Source organism: Rhinatrema bivittatum, chromosome 4, assembly GCF_901001135.1.
Source record: "Rhinatrema bivittatum chromosome 4, aRhiBiv1.1, whole genome shotgun sequence".
Taxonomy (NCBI): domain Eukaryota; kingdom Metazoa; phylum Chordata; class Amphibia; order Gymnophiona; family Rhinatrematidae; genus Rhinatrema; species Rhinatrema bivittatum.
In genome coordinates, this window is record NC_042618.1 from 265048225 (window position 1) to 265065630 (window position 17406).

Below are 17406 nucleotides of genomic sequence, written 5' to 3' on the forward strand. Positions count from 1 at the left end.
ACTGCAGATGCAGTATTTATTAATTAAGAAATAGAATTAGACCAGTAGTTCCCAACCTTTTTTGTTTCATGGCACACCTGGCACAGAGGTCACTTAGTTGTGGCACATCATCCACTTCCCCATCATCTCTCTTCTCTTATATTCCCTCTCCCCCTACACCCATCATCACCTTCTTCCCTCTTCCCCCTAGCATCATCATCCTCTTCCCTATCTCCCACCATATTTTCTCTCTCCCTCATATTATCACCACCTTCCCTCACCTTATCACTCCCTGGCATCACCATCACCTTCCCTCTCCCTCACTCCCCGGCATCACCTTCGCTTTCCATCACTCCCCAGCATCACCATCACCTTCCCTCTCTTCCTGGCATCAACATCACCTTCTCCCTCCAAACCCTCCCACCTGGCATCATCACCACCATCTTCCCTTTCCTTCTACCCCACTTCCCCCACTCCCTGGCATCATCACCTTCCCTCTCCCACCACCACCATCATCATCTTTCTTCTCCTACCACCTCTTCACCCATCCTTGCATCATCATCATCACCTTCCTTCTCCTTCCACCACCTTCCTGCATCCCCTGGCATCATCTCTCTCCACCTCCTCACCCCTGACATCATCATCATCAATACCTACTTCCCATTCCTTCTACCCCTCTCCCCCATGCCTGGCATCATCTTCTCTCTTTCCTCCTCCTCACCTCCTACATCATCATCACCTTCCCTCTCCTTCTCCTCACCCCCTGGCATCATCTCCTTTCCTCTGCCTCGATCCCTCTCCCTCACGCCTTGGCATCACCTCCCTCCATCGCCAGGCATCATCACCTTCCCCCACCCCCTCGCATCATCATCACATAAGAACATGCCATACTGGGTCAGACCAAGGGTCCATCAAGCCCAGCATCCTGTTTCCAACAGTGGCCAATCCAGGCCATAAGAACCTGGCAAGTACCCAAAAACTAAGTCTATTCCATGTTACTATTGCTAGTAATAGTGGTGGTTATTATCTAAGTCAACTTAATTAATAGCAGGTAATGGACTTCTCCTCCAAGAACTTATCCAATCCTTTTTTAAACACAGCTATATTAACTGCACTAACCACATCTTCTGGCAACAAATTCCAGAGTTTAATTGTGTGTTGAGTGAAAAAGAACTTTCTCCGATTAGTTTTAAATGTGCCACATACTAACTTCATGGAGTGCCCCCCTAGTCTTTCTATTATCCGAAAGAGTAAATAACCAATTCACATCTACCCGTTCTAGACCGCTCATGATTTTAAACACCTCTATCATATCTCCCCTCAGCTGTCTCTTCTCCAAGCTGAAAAGTCCTAACCTCTTTAGTCTTTCCTCATAGGGGAGCTGTTCCATTCCCTTTATCATTTTGGTCGCCCTTCTCTGTACCTTCTCCATCACAATTATATCTTTTTTGAGATCGGCGACCAGAATTGTACACAATATTCAAGGTTCAGTTTCACCATGGAGCAATACAGAGGCATTATGACATTTTCTGTTTTATTCACCATTCCCTTTGTAATAATTCCCAACATTCTGTTTGCTTTTTTGACTGCCGCAGCACACTGAACCAACAATTTCAATGTGTTATCCACTATGACACCTAGATCTCACCTTCCCTCTCCCCCGACATCACCTTCCGTCTCCTTCATCCCTTGGCACCATCATCATCTTCTTCCTTCTCCCTCTATCCCTTGGCATCATCTCCTTCCCTCTTCCTCCACCCCTCTCTCTCATCCCCTGGCATCATCAATTTCTGTCTCTTCATTCCCTGGCATCGCTTTCTCTTCCTTCTCCCTTCACTTCCTATGCCAATCACCTTCTGTTCCCTTTCCCTTCAACCCTGGCAACCCATGCCCTCTCCCTCACTTACTGGCATCATCTTTCCTCTCTCTCTCTCACCTCCTGGCATCTTTACCTTCCTCTTTCTCCACTCCACTCCCCCACTGACATCACCATCAATCTTCCGTTTCCCACACAACCTGGCATTGCCTTCCCTCAACCTCAATCCTTGGTATCATCATCACCTTCCCTCTCCTTCCACCTTTCCTCCCCACCCCCTTGAATCATCATCTTCCCTCTCTCTCCACCCTTCTATGCAACCCCTGGCATCATCAACATCCCTGTCCCCCATCTCCTGGCATCATCACCTTCCCTTCCCTCCTCCCCCCCCACACTCATCTGTCCCCTTCCTCAATCCACCCTCAATCCTTGAACAGCAAAATTCTGGGAGCAGACTTACCAAGTGCTCCTTTTTCCTCCTTTGCCAGCTTCCCTCTGCAATCTAAACTGCATGGGGGCAGATCTCACAAGCCTACAGAGTCCCATGCAGTTTCAGTTGCACAGGAGAGCCAGCAGAGGGGAAGGAGGAGCAGCTGCCAATAAGTGTTGCTCTCTGACGCCCGCTGTTGGCAGGAGGACATTCTGCAGGTCAGGAGAGAAACAAGAAATGAGTTTGCAGCTGCGGCATACCAGCACTCCAGCCACGGCACACCAGTTGGGAAACCTTGAATTAGACTCAGCCAGGCTGCATAGCTAATAAGGCTCGCTATGCAGCTGGCAGAAAGTTGAAGGAGAGGAAAAAAAACAAAACTAAAACTATGATGTCTGGGAATGTCCTCCAGTCCTCTAGATGGCAGAGCTTCTCCAAGCACACAGAGCTTTGCCCTGTGTATGTGGGTGTCATATACCATGTGACTCCCAGCCTGCTTCAGTCTGTTATCTAAGCTTAGACAGAACTGGAGTGGAGACTATCCAAGGAGGCGGATGGGATAACATGGTTAATTCATCCTGCTATCCACGGAAAACACCGTTTACGGTAAGCAAACTTGCTTTTTTCTGCAGATAAGCAGACAATTGGCCATGATGTCTGTGGAGTCTCCAGCTGGAAAGTTGAGTGCCCCTGTGGGTGCCTGGAAGTGGTGCACCATTCCTTTTGGCTTTGGAGAGGCATGCTCAACCTGGTACTTGGTTGAAACATATAGATCGGTCCACTACAGCATCCGCAGTCATGAGCTGGTCGAGGTAGCGCAGGTATGCCGCAACTACCTCGTGGCGGCTTTGCATGTGCCTAAGATGGGCACTTTGCTTAGTAGGCAATGGACGTCACCACTGCTCTGACCTGATGGCCCTCGGCGCAGTGTTCAGGGCTTCTGATCTTTGTTGAAATGGCACAGAATGCACTGAGAGGTCCGAAGCGAAAGAGTTCATCGGCGACCGGAAGCCTGGGCATTCGGGTTGAAGAATTGAAAACCCTTGGCTATCGAATGTGTGCAGCGCTTGTAATAAGCTGGGCATGACTGCAGTCCAACATGTGAAGCTGCTTCTCCGCTTCGGTCTTGTGTGGCTTGAGAAAGAAGGTCGGTAGAGAGATAGTCCGGCTGGGATGAAGGAAGGAAGGATGTGCTAGCGGTGTCACCTTAACATGATGAGATAGAGAGAGTCTACGCTTGCAGTTCACTGATCCTGCCAGCTGAGATGAGGGTGCTTAGGAAGGGAACTTCCGACTTCCGGTGATGACATCACCAGGGAGGTCGGAAGACACTTAAGCTCCGCGGCTCCCCGCCAGCCTCCCCTCGCTAGTCCCACAATCGAGTGGCGATTTTTGTGGCCCTTGCTTTGGGGGGCTTTGGAGATAGATGGACTGCTGATCCGGAGCTGGATGGAGGCGGATGGTAGCGAATTCAGCCGGGGGATGAAGATAACGCGGAGCATCCAAGATGGCGGCCGGCCCGCCGCAGGACCTTCTCTCTTCCCGTGGCTGTAAATAAATGATCCCACAGCGTTTCTTTTCCGGAAACCCCCCAAATACCTCCCTGCTAGCCCTGGGATCTTGCTGTGAGTCCGACGAGGCAGCGGATGAAAAAAAAAAATTTTTTTTCAGTGGATTATAGCCTGGCCACGTGGGTACTTATCCCTATAAGGTATTGTGACTGAGTTTGCTTGGGATCCAGTGGTCGGGCCCTTACGAGTGGCAGCCCTGATACCCCCCTGGAAGCCCTGGTATCTCTGCTCTCCCCCCCCCCCTTCTGCCGGTGTGGAGGGGAGATAGACTGAGCATTCTGGGAGTCCTGCAGCAGTCTCTTTCCTAACTTTGGTCTGCGGGTTCACATCACTGGGGCAGCAGACGACTTCGCTTCAGGCTTTCCTTTTACATTCAGCTAGCCTGCTTCGAATTTTCCTTCCAGACTTCTCATCTGTATAAGCCAGCCGTCCTGCGTTTGCTTTCCTGTTTTGGGGACCCTCTCGCTGACAGGGGGAGGGGGCGATGAGACAGAGAAGTGCGCGGAAGAGTACCGTCTGCCGCTCTCACCCCCCTGTTGCCAGGATAACATAAGAAACTGCCATGCTGGGTCAGACCAAAGGTCCATCAAGCCCAGCATCCTGTTTCTAACAGAGGCTAAAACCAGGCCACAAGAACCTGGCAATTACCCAAACACTAAGAAGAACCCATGCTACTGATGCCATTAATAGCAGTGGCTATTCCCTAAGTATAATTGATTGGACTTCGCCTCCAAGAACTTATCCAAACCTTTTTTGAACCCAGCTACACTAACCACCTCCTCTGGCAACAAATTCCAGAGCTTTATTGTGCGTTGAGTGAAAAAGAATTTTCTCCGATTAGTCTTAAATGTGCTACTTGCTAACTTCATGGAATGCCCCCTAGTCCTATTATTCGAAAGTGTAAATAACCGAATCACATCTACTCGTTCAAGACCTCTCATGATCTTAAAGTAACATTTAGGGGGTAGGGAGGAGAGGGGAAGGGAAAGGGATGTTAGGGTAGGTGGTAGGAAAGTTCCCTCCCAGTCCGCCCCTTATTCTGCTACATTGGAAAAGAGAGATCCTGACTATTGTAAGAACATGGAAGGATTTGATGTTACAGATGGCGCAAATGGAACTACTGAGGCGACAGTCTATAAAATACCTTAAGCAACGTCTCATGCTGCAAGAGTATTTCATTCTTTGGGAGAAAATTACTAAACTGTTTTAAAGAGCTTGTTCGGAATCAGCTAGATGTGTATGCATGATATCGAGTTTTATATACCGTCATTCGGTTTCGCCATCATGTGTATGTGTATGTGGTATGAATGGGGGAGTGGGATTTGAATACTCCCTTCAAGGAATCAAGTAAATAAAATCCAGTGAGAAATGACCACAGGTGTTGCTATTTCAGTAATATAGTGAGAGATTAAAATATAATCTTAATGATTTTATCCATGCTGCTATTCTATTATGTTACTGCTAAAAAGAGTATAAAACACTGAGGAGCAGATGCATACAGTGTGCTCAGCCGAGCACCCTGTTTAACCCGATGTTGGACGCAGGTTAAATAGGTGCTAATCCACCCCTAATGCAATAAGGGGATTAGCGCCTATTTAATGTGTGTTCAATGCGGCGTGAATGAGTTAGTGCTCATCACATGCAAATGCATGTGAATAAGGCTGTTACTCATTCATTCCAAATGCAAAAAGATAAATGTGCGTCTGTATTTTTGCAAAATACAGATAAACAGAGAAAACCGCAATCTAGCAATTGCAAGTAAACACACCTGCCAAAGGTGGCAAGAACAGGGAACAGAAAAAGGGAATAGAGCAAGGAGTTTACCGCAGGTGCAGGAATAGAACTAAAAGGAGGAAATGAAACAGGGGCTAAAGGTATATAATGTACTGCAAAACGATGTAAAGGAGTGCCTACTCTTGTATGACACCTGTGCTTGCAAGCTCGTGAAAATAAACTTCTAAGAGATGTTTCACTGACATTTGTGAGTTCACTAATTATTCCCAGAGAGGAATGTATTTGTTTCTTACAATCCCAAAGAAGAATTTGTTTTGTTTTTCTTTTTCTTCTCTTGTTTATATGCAGAGTCATATAGTCTGAGTATATGTATTAATATTTTTGAATGATAGTGTTGTCTTGGTTAAAAGTAAAATTGTATTGCTGTTTCTCTGCGATTTGAATAAAACAAATTTACAAAAAAAAACCTGGGTCGAGTTGCTCTTTTCACCTGCGATCAAAACAGGTGTAGATTCTATTCCTTTCATATACATTGATGATGGTCAGATTGACATAAGAACTCCTCTTTTGAAGGACCTCCCTTCTGCAATCTTTCAAGACATAAAAGGGCCAATGGAATACCGTGCACTGCGGCTAACACACAGATTAACATGTGATTGGATGCACTTTCTGGACTTACATCCATAATCTCCCAATGCAATATGGGGATTAGCGCATCCAAATCACCCCCTAGCTAATAGCACTCATCGTATGTAAATTCCATGTAGATGAAGGTATATGGGCTGGCGTAAAGGTATGCCATGTTAAGAGTTCATTGACAAAAACAAAAAACATTGCTTTCTATGATTCCTATCAGTATCGAGGACATACAGGCTGATACAGAACTGTGCACCGGTTAGCCCCCGTTTGGCCACGTGCAAATGCATGTTGATGGCCCTATTAGTTATTCCCACGCAATCCAGAAAGCAAAATGTGCGGCGAAGCCACACATTTTACTTTCAAAAATTAATGCCTGCCCGCGCCGGGGAAGTGTACAGAGGAGCAGAAAAAAACTGCTTTTCTGTACACCCTCCAACTTAATATCATGGTGATATTAAGTCAGAGACCCCAAAATTTAAAAAAAATTTTAAATCGGCCCTCGGGTCAGAAGACGGATGCTCAATTATACCGGCGTCCGTTTTCCGAACCCGTGATGGTCAGCGGGTTTGAGAACCAACACTGGCAAAATTGAGCGTCGGCTGTCAAAATCGATGACAGTCGCCGGTCCTGTCAAAAAAAAGAGGCACTAGGGACCCGTTAGTGTCCCTAGAGCCTCTTTTTACCGCAGGCCCTCATTTGCATACTAAATCACGCACACAGGAGAGTGGCCTGTGCGCGCGTCGGGAGAGCGGGCGCTCGCGGGTTTTACTGTATCGGCCTGACTGTAAGGAGTAATAGCTTGTGGAAAACATGCAAATGCATGTTGATGAGCCTATTAGCCACCCACAATCCAGAAAGTAAAATGTGTGACCAAGCCACATCATAGCATTATTAAGTGGGAGGCACCAAAAGTAAAAAAAAAAAAAATCTGCCCACGGCCTGGAAAAAGGAAGCTCAAGTTTGCCAGCATCCGTTTTCCAAACCCGTGGCTGTCAGCCCTTGGACAACCGACGCCGGTAAAATTAAGCGTCGGCTGTCAGACCCGCTGACAGCCTCCGCTTCCGCCAATAAAGAGGCGCTAGGGACGCTTCCTTATTAGTGCGGGCTCTAATTTGAATAAAGAATCAGGTGCCCAGGAGAGCGGGCGCTGGCCTTGGAGCACCGGCTCTCCCGCAGACTTTATTGACGCGGCCTGAAAGTAAGTAGAAAGAACCATAGAAAGCAGATTCCAGTTAAAAAAAAAAAAAAAAAAAAGTCTGGACACCCAATATAAAAGCACAAGATACACTCCAGGCCTATATCCTGTGCGTGTATAATTGTGCCATAGCGGGAGAAAATGGTGTCTCCTATCCTGGCCGATCGTGCACTTAAGCCCACTGCTTAAGGCGCGTTTTGGACCGCTAGGCTAACACCCGATGCAATAAGGAGATTATTACGCCAAAATTCATTTTAGAAACAAAACAAAAAACCCTAGCAACTAAAACAAAAGCAAGTTACTGCAGCAGTTGCAAAACAAGTCGGCTGCTATTGTGCCATAGCGGGAGAAAGATGGTTGTCTCCTATCCTGGCCGATCATGCACTTAAGCCCACTGCTTAAGGCGCGTTTTGGACCGCTAAGCAAAACACTGTGCAAACAAGACGAAGTACAATTAAGTGTCCGTTCACAGCAAGAAAAATACCATAAACCCGCCAAGGACCAAAAGGGTACGCTTCTTACCTTGATGCCATGCTACGACAAAGCCCGAACTTCTTTCTTCTTTGCACCTTGCAGTTGTCTAACGGACCAACGTCGCCAGCGAGAGACACCAACCAATCAATGGCCACCGGGCTGCAGCAAGCGGGCTTTCCCCTCCCTCTACAAACAGGGTAAATAATAATAAAAAAAAAAAAAGAAACCGGAAGATAGAGAGCAGGCCAGAAGCTTACGCGGCAAAGCGTGGGGAGGTTCCCGACTGTCAATCAATGTGACGGGCGCTGTGACTCGTTGTGTAGGGGAAGGTGGAAAGCTCAAGCGTACCCAGATTCGGCTGACCTGAATTTAGATTCTGATTTCTCTGGACGGCTACGTGCAGTGTTCGTAATGGGGGCACAGCTGAGTACGGTAAGCTGAAAGTGTACTGGAAATTTGGTGGGGATTGTGTTCACGTATTGCAGTACAGCAGTGTAATAGAGTGACCGCCCTAGAGTCCAACTTGGAGCGTGAATTTGGTAGACTTTTGTCTTCGAGTTCTATAAAACGCTTTAGAGATTTGTCGTTCGTTTTACTGTATAGTGGATGGGGTACACTGAACAAATTAAAGATGATTGGAGGAGGAATCATTTACACTTTCACATCGCTGCTTAGTGTTGCTATTGTTCCTTGTGTGCTGATAGTTTGGCGAGGTCGGAACTGGGCCTCCGAAGAATTTGAATTTGCGTTTTTATTTCCTCCGAAAGAAAGGGAGGATCCTATGGACGGAGAGTAGCATCTCTGTATTTACTAGTTCTGGATTGGTTTTCCCCGGAGCTATTTGCAGGACACTTTGCTAAGGCAGGTTAAGTAGTCTTCCCCGCCCTTATTCCATTAACACAATAACCCCCCCCCCCCCCCAAATGTTCGGAGAAAGCTCGTCTTCCCTGGAGTCTGCCACTAAAATCCACTACTCCAATAGGCCGATTCAATAAGAGGTGCAGGAGAGCCTGTGCTCCAAGTCGAGCGCCCGCTTGATTTTGTATTTAAATAAGACGGGGTGCTCCTAAGGAGGTGCTGGGGACAATAGTGCATCCCTAGCGCCTCCTTATTAGCGGAAGAGGCAGCAGGTCCGACAACAGGCGATCAATTTTACCGGCGTCGGTTTTCGAACCTGCTGACAGCCATGGATTCAGAAAATGGACGCTGGCAAAATTGAGCGGCCGTTTTCGGGCCCCCTCCCACACACACACACAACCAGCTGGCAGATTTTTTGTGGTGTTGTTCCTCTGACTTAATATTGCTAGAATTTTAAGTCGGAGGATGTACAGAAAAGCAGCAGTGCACAGCTCAACACACAATTGGATGAGCGTCCCATAACACCCCCCCCCCCCATGCAAAACGGGGGTTAGCGCGTCCAAAACGTGTCCAACCAAGTGTGTAGCTATTAACATTCATCACCTGTAAATTCATGTTGATGAGGCTATTAGCCATTTCCCCCTGATAAAAAAAAAAAAAATGTGCGCCTGATGCACGCATTTTACCATCAAAAATTAACGCCTTCCCTGGAGCAGGAGTTAATTCTTGAGGAGCCCAAAAAATTTGCAGAAAAACAAATTCATTGGTATTGGGTTGTTTTTTTTCTTTCTAAAGGGAATTAAAACATGAGACGTACAAGTGCAGAGCCAATTTGCGTGTGCGGTTCATGTACGATATGTAAGCATGTTTTGATTATTACTAGCTTTGATCATCCCTTATTAAGCAAGGATATTTTGACTGTAAATCAGCACAAATTGTGTATGCTATTATTTGCCCATGTAATTTAAATTTATATTGGACAAACTAAGAAATTAGTTGGTAGTCCTATAAAAAAACATTTGTCATGCATATGTATCAAAAAGGTCCAAGCTCCATTAGTAGAACATTGGATTGAGGCAGTACATATTGAAGAGAATGTAAACTTTTTTGTGGTAAATCAGGTGTGAATTTTTGTGGAGGTGATATCTCACATACTCTAATAAGAGAGAACAATTTTGAGTGGATACCAAAGAAATTAAACAGTGAATTTCCTAGCCTGTAGCAGAATGGACTCAGGACCAATGGGTATAGTGTGCTCCTGATAGCAGTTGGAGATGGAGTCAGATTTCAATCTGAGGTCAGCACTACTTATACCCGTGCAGGAAGCTCTGCTCTTCAGTATTTCTCCTTCTCCTTAGCAGTTCGGGACTATACACACACTTGCACAGGGTTAGAAAACCCAAACCAAAGAAGAAAATTCCAAACAAGAAATAATCTTACCTCTACAGACGAGCCCCACTCTCCTGCGGTGATACCTAAGGGTCCCTCCCCCAGTCAAGAATTCGTGAGGTGATTCTGAGATCCCTCAGAGGTAAGCTTCGGTCCAGTAGCTGGTTCCTGGCGTGGACTTAGCCCCCAGGAACGGGAGTGGCTGAGAAGCAGTGGGTGCAAGACCGAGCACGGTGGTGAAGGTAAATTCCCTCTCCCCTTGCAGCCGGAGACCGCCCGGCTCCAGACTGGGAAACGCCGAGACAAGGTAAGGTAGAAAACTTTCTTAAGTCTCCGAGGCTTGGATATCTGTACAGATTGCTAGTCGGCGTCTGTCCCATCGGGTTGATAGCCCAGTCCGGACTAGACCCCGATCCGGCTCGAGGGTCCTTCCACGTGGAGACCCTCTGGGGGGGGGGGCGTTGCCATTTTGCTCACGTGGTTGCCGGCGCCATTCCCCCCCCCCTTGATCGCCGGGCGCATAACATACTTGTGCGCACAACAGCGCGCGCATAGGTGCCTGGCGCACGCATACCTTCGCAGCTTGCACACGCATATCTAAGCCTCCCAGCACGCGCATATAAATGCACAGACCGGGTTTGGACGCCCCTACGCGCACAAACCATGGCACCACCGGCCAAGAAAGCCAAAGCACAAGCCCTCTGCCCAGCCTGCCACATAAGAGCTGCGCACCATGAAGAGGCTACTGCCCTGTGCCTTCAGTGTGAGACGGCTCTGGGAGAACCAGGGCAAGGTCCCCTCCAGCCAGTACAGGAATCCAGATCCACCGATAATACCCCCGGACCTCTCTATCCCAGCTCGGTTCTCCAGACGGGCCCTCGGGGAATGCCGCTGGGTTCAGTATCGACCAGGGAACCTTTTCCTGGGTGGAATTCTTTAAAGGTCTACAAACCTTTGTCCAGGCACAATTGGCGCCACTGGTGACACAGCCACAGCCTTCACCAGAGGACCCAAACCTCCCAGGCCCTTCTCGGCCTCCAAGAGACGTGCCTCCCCCAGGACAAAAGCCCTAACCTTAGGGGACATGGACACCTCGGAGGAAGACCAACACTCCCTGGAGGAAGAAGAAATCCTTCCAGGAACGGAACCATACTGAACCATGATGCATTTCTTCTCCAAAGATGAGCTACCAGACCTCATGACCCTGAGCTTGAAGGAGCTGGCCATCCCAGGCACAAGCAGAGCCAAAGACAAACCCTCTTCTGGTCGGGCTCCGTTAGGCCTCACGCCATTTCCAATTGTTGCAAGCCATACAACAACTGATCGACCTGGAATGGAATGCTCCGGAGGCCAGTTTCAAGGGGGGATGGGCCCTAGAAGCCCTATATCCACTGGAACCCTCAGCCAAAGAACTCCTGGTGTTTCCGAAAGTGGGCGCTATGGTCTGCGCCGTCACAAAGCGCATCACCATGCCAGTCGAAGGAGGAGCGGCACTCAAGGATGCCCAAGACAGACGACAGGAATCCATCCTTAGTCATTTGATGCAGCAACTATGTCACTGCAGATCGCTGCCTGCTGTGCCTTGGTGACATGCGCATGCTTGTCACTGGCCAGGAACACGGCCACGCTCGTTGAAACATTAGAACCAGCAATATCCTTCTTCACGGATGCAACTTCTGACCTGGTGCGCACCTCAGCCAGGGGCGTCTCATCCATTGTGGCAGCCAGAAGGGAACTCTGGCTCCAAAGATGGTCAGCCAACGCGACTTCCAAGATGAAACTCACGAGAATGCCCTTTAAAGGATCCTTCCTGTTCGGAAGCGAACTGGAGAAGTTAGCCGACAAATGGGGCAAATCTCCAGTACCTCGATTACAGGAGGACAAGAACAAAAAAAGCCAATGCCCCTCTCCCCGAACATACAAGGGCAGAGGATTACAGCGTTTCAGACCGTATAAGAATACATACCAAGCACCTTGCCCCGCAGGCAGGGGCCAGTCCTTTCGGAACAAACACAACAAGAGGGGAGCTGGCTCAGGTCCAGGCCCCAGCCGCATCCCACAATGAGAATCAACAGACCCATCCACAGGAAGAAGTCATAGGGGGTAGGCTTGCCCTATTCTACCAAAGATGGGTCGAGATAACGTCGGACAAGTGGGTCCTAACCGTCATTCCAGAGGGATACTTTCTGGACTTCCACAGCATCCCTCCAGACAAATTTGTGAAATCTCCTTGCCACTCCCCCTCCAAGAGGATGGCAGTGGAAACCACATTGACCTAATTGCTTGCCTTCAAGACTATTACACCGGTGCCCAGGCACCAACGAAATATTGGGCACTATTCTATCTATTTTATCATCCCCAAGAAAGAGGGAACGTACCGGCCCATCCTGGACCTCAAGTCAGTCAACCGCTACCTGAGGGTACCACACTTCCGCATGGAAACCCTACGCTCTGTCATAAAGGCGGTACAGCCGGGAGAATTTCTGACCTCCCTGGATCTGTCAGAAGCCTATCTGCACATCCCGGTCCTTCACGATCCTGGACCATCTCTACCAGTTCCGAGTGCTACCCTTCGGGCTAGCTACAGCCCCGTGGACGTTCACCAAAATCATGGTTGTAGTGGCGGCGACACTGAGGAAAGAAGGAATCCTCGTACACCCATATCTGAAACAGAAATATAGAATTTGATGGCAGAAGAAGACCAGAAACGGCCCATCCAGTCTGCCCAGCAAGCTTCACACATTTTATTTCTCATACTTATCTGTTTCTCTTAGCTCTTTGGTTCTTTTTCCCTTCCACCCCCACCATTAATGTAGAGAGCAGTGATGGAGCTGCATCCAAGTGAAATATCAAGCTTGATTATTAGGGGTAGTAGGGGTAGTAACCGCTGCAATAAGCAAGCTACACCCATGCTTATTTGTTTTACCCAGACTGTTATTCAGCCCTTATTGGTTGTTTTTCTTCTCCCCTGCCGTTGAAGCAGAGAGCTATGCTGGATATGCATTGAAAGTGAAGTATCAGGCTTATTTGGTTTGGGGTAGTAACCGCCGTAACAAGCCAGCTACTCCCTGCTTTGTGAGTGCAAATCCTTTTTTCCACATGTCCTCTTGCTGTTGAAGCTTAGAGCGATGTTGGAGTCACAGTAACCATGTGTATGTTTATTGAATAAGGGTATTATCTCCAGGCAGTAGCCGTCATTCTGGCGAGCCACCCACTCTTCATTGACAGCCTCTTGACTTTATGGATCCACAGTGTTTATCCCACGCCCTTTTGAAGTCCTTCACAGTTCTGGTCTTCACCACTTCCTCCGGAAGGGCATTCCAGGCATCTACCACCCTCTCCGTGAAGAAATACTTCCTGACATTGGTTCTGAGTCTTCCTCCCTGGAGCTTCAAATCGTGACCCTGGTTCTGCTGATTTTTTTCCTACGGAAAAGGTTTGTCGTTGTCTTTGGATCATTAAAACCTTTCAAGTATCTGAAAGTTTGTATCATATCACCTCTGCTCCTCCTTTCCTCCAGGGTGTACATATTTAGATTCTTCAATCTCTCCTCATAAGTCATTTGATGAAGACCTTCCATCTGTTTGGTCGCCCTTCTCTGGACCGCCTCCATCTTGTCTCTGTCTCTTTGGAAATACGGTCTCCAGAACTGAACACAATACTCCAGGTGAGGCCTCACCAAGGACCTGTACAAGGGGATAATCTGGATGGGTGTACCAGGCTGATCAGGGCAAAATCTCCAGAGGAAAGTCATCAGACGACCACCAGAGTCAAGAATCTACTGGAGAACCTCGGATGGGTTGTCAATGCAACCAAGAGCTGTCTGCAGCCCTCCCAATCCCTGGAATACCTGGGAGTCCAGTTCGACATCCAACAGGGCAAGGTCATTCTTCCCCCTACAAGGAGAAGGAAATTGATGGACCAGTTGAAAAAACTGTTGAACGGCGCTCGCCCCATGGTATGGGACTACCTCAGAGTCCTCGGACTCATGACATCAACCCTAGAAGTCTTACCATGGGCAAGGGCCCACATGTGAGCACTACAACATTCCCTACTGTCACGATGGAACCCAATGTCCCAGGACTACACCGTCCACCTCCAGTTGCCGGTAGAGATACGGATACAGCTCCTATGGTGGTTACAAGAAGACCATCTGAGCAAGGGAGTAAGGCTATCCCCACCGACCTGGGTCTTGCTCACTACAGATGCGAGCCTATGAGGGTGGGGAGCCCACTGTCAGGAACTGACAGCCCAGGGGCAATGGGACAAGGAAGAGTCTGGATGGAACATCAACTGACTGGAAGCCCAGGCAGTCAGACTAGCCTGCCTATGATTCAGTCACAGACTCCAAGGAGAAGCTGTCAGTCATGTCGGACAACGCCACAACAGTGGCCTACATCAACCACCAGGGAGGAACCAGAAGCCAACAGGTGTCCCTGGAAATAGACCCCCTAATGATGTGAGCGGAAGCAAACCTGCAAGGGATCTCTGCCGCCCACATTGTAGGAAAAGACAACGCCACTGCGGATTACCTCAGCAGAGAAAGCCTAGACCCAGGGAAATGGAAGCTGTCAACCACAGCCTTCCAGTTGTTAATAGACCGCTGGGGAACCCCCAGCTATGGACCTTCTGGCAATCCAGTCCAACGGCTAAGTTTCCAACTTCTTCAGTTGCAGACGAGAGCTTCAATCCCAGGGGCCTGACGCCCTCATCCAAACCTGGCCACAGGAAGATCTGCTATACATCTTTCCTCCATGGCCACTACTGGGCGGGATCATCCGCAAGATAGAACACCACAGGGGGCTAGTACTCCTAGTGGCCCCGGACTGGCCAAGAAGGCCGTGGTATGCAGACATGCAAAGATTTCTGGCAGGGAACCCCCTGTGCCTACCTCCACACAGGGACCTGCTCCAGCAAGGACTGATCCTCCATGAAGACCCAACTCTATTCTCTCTTATGGTCTGGCCATTGAGAGGACTCTCCTGAAGAAGAGCGGATACTCGAGGGCAGTGATTGACACTCTGCTCCGAGCATGCAAGTTTTCCACATCCTTAACTTACATACGAATATGGAGACTATTCAAAGCCTGGTGTGAAGACCACGGCATCCTTCCTTGGACAGTCAAAATTCCCATGATCCTGGAATTCCTGCAGGACGGCCTGAAGAAGGGGCTGTCTCAACTCTTTCAAGGTTCAACTGGCCGTGCTGGCCTGTTTCAGAGCCAGAGTGGACGGCATTAGTCTATCTTCCCATCCAGACGTCTTCCGCTTCCTGAGAGGGGCCAAGCAAATCCGACCACCACTAAAGTGGCCAGTACCCCTATGGAATCTCAATCTAGTACTAGACTTCCTAGTGGGAACTTCCTTCAGACCTACACGCGGTCTGTCCCTAAGGCTCCTGACCTTGAAGACTGCATTCCTAGTGGCAATATGTTCAGTCCGTCGCATCTCCGAACTTCAAGTACTATCCTGTCTGGAACAGTTCCTCAGACTCACACCGGGATCCATGCAGCTACGTCCTGTCCCCTCCTTCCTTCCAAAGGTGGTTTCTCATTTCCATCTAAACCAAACCATCTCTCTGCCATCTCCAGACGAGCATAAGGACTCTGAGGACTCACGCTGCCTACGCCATCCTAGTCCGCAACCTGGAAAGATCGGAATCCGTACGAAAGATGGACCACCTATTCGTCCTTCACAGCGGATAGAAACAAGGGGAAGCAGCCTCGCGGGCAACCATAGACTGCTGGATCAACGAAGTAATCAAGGTTGCCTACGTAGAGGCAGGCAAGCCTCCACATCTACAAGTCAAGGCCCATTCCACAAGGGCCCAGGCAGTGTCCTGGGCAGAAACCAAGATGCTGTTACCCGCCAAGATCTGTCAGGCAGCAAACATGGTCCTCCATTCACACCTTCTCAAGGTTCTACTGCCTGTATTTTCAGGCCAGGGAGGAAACAGCATTTGCAAGGGCAGTACTAAGCGGGCCACGGGCAGCCTCCCACCCGGTTCAGGAGTAGCTTTTATACATCCCATTGGTCCTGAGTCCATCTGCTACATGCTAGGAAATGTAGAAATTACTTATCTGATAATTTTGTTTTCCTTAGTGTAGACAGATGGGCTCAGTATCCCGCCCACGGCTGCCTCAACATATGGAAACCTTGAGTGACAATGCCCGAGAGCAAGACAGGCACAGGTAAGCCAGATTTACCCCTAGTTAAGAAATTCATAGTTACCGGGTGTCGGCGTTTCTCGGTTGACGACACTGGTGGTCTCCAGCTACAATTCACGTCAACTAGTTCAAGTTATCCAAACACACATATATCCACGATTGCTTTTCAAGGAGAATACTGAAGAGCAGAGCTTCCTGCACAAGTATATGTAGTGCTGACGTCAGATTGAAGTCTGACTCAGTCTCCAAATGCTATCAGAAGCACACTATACCCATTGGTCCTGAGTCCATCCGTCTACACTAAGGAAAACGAAATTATCAGGTAATTAATTTCTCCAATGGAATGGATGGCATTTCTATGAATATATTATGGTATGGTAATTGGCTCAAGCAGATATTGTAGACGAGAGTGGTGATTGATTCGATAGAGATTTAAAAGTATAGTGCACAGTTGCGGCTTTCTGTGACTTATGGTAGCAGTAAATACTGGTGAGTAGATTTTGTTTGCATAGTTTTTTGATGGGTTTTAGAAATTGTAATGAGATTTATAATTTATATTTGTATTTTGATTTGTAGAACATATGTGTAAAGGGACACTGGCAAATGAGTAACACTAAACTGGTTAAAAGAAAAATAGCGAGATGTGTTTTAACACAGTATATAGGAAGACTGATGTTAGAGTAATTTGTGATTATCTGGTTGGTAATGATAGCTGATAGTTGTTGTAGAAGAGGTTTTGAATTGTATGTATGTTTTTTTACAGTGATTACTAGAAATGTGCAGTTGTTTGCAACAAAATAGGAAATTACGTCTATTTCCTATTTCATTGGATTTTGGGAAGAAAAAAAAACAATAGGAAAACCCATGAAATTTCGTGGGTTTTCCTATCGTATTTTTATTTCTTTTTTTCAGGAACACATCTAAAGAAAAAAAAACCACCCCAATCCTTCAAATTTAACTTAACAGAACCCTCCCAATCCCAACAAGTCTCACTCAATGTTCCTGGTGGTCCAGGAGCTCAGAGTCTTGTGGGGAATCGGGAGGGTGGGGGGGCTTTCCGTTTAGTTAAATTTGAAGGATTAAGGTGGGGGGGTTGTATGTGTTTAAAAAAAAAAAAAAAAATTGGCAACAGAAAAGAATTGCTGATTCTGGAGT

At 47.9% G+C, this 17406-nt stretch overlaps 2 protein-coding genes across 3 annotated transcripts in view; one reads left to right on the top strand and one right to left on the bottom strand.

Moving 5' to 3' along the window:
* LOC115090683 (poly(U)-specific endoribonuclease-like) overlaps positions 1-8031 on the bottom strand; it is a 158455-nt gene extending 150424 nt beyond the window's left edge. Inside the window, exon 1 of the mRNA XM_029600110.1 lies at positions 7887-8031. Within this exon, the coding sequence (XP_029455970.1) occupies positions 7887-7897 (11 nt within the window). The 5' untranslated portion in view covers positions 7898-8031. The remainder of the gene's footprint in view (positions 1-7886) is intronic.
* The window catches only part of LOC115090682 (NADH-cytochrome b5 reductase 3), a 255007-nt gene continuing 244867 nt past the window's right edge, over positions 7267-17406 (top strand). The window contains exon 1 of one of the 2 annotated variants that reach the window (XM_029600109.1): positions 7267-7367. Coding sequence is in view for 1 of the 2 variants with exons in the window: in XM_029600107.1 (XP_029455967.1) it covers positions 8250-8270 (21 nt within the window). In the remaining variant the exon portion in view is untranslated. Of the gene's footprint in view, positions 7368-8097; positions 8271-17406 lie in introns of those variants that run through there. The other variant, XM_029600107.1, reaches the window with a different exon arrangement.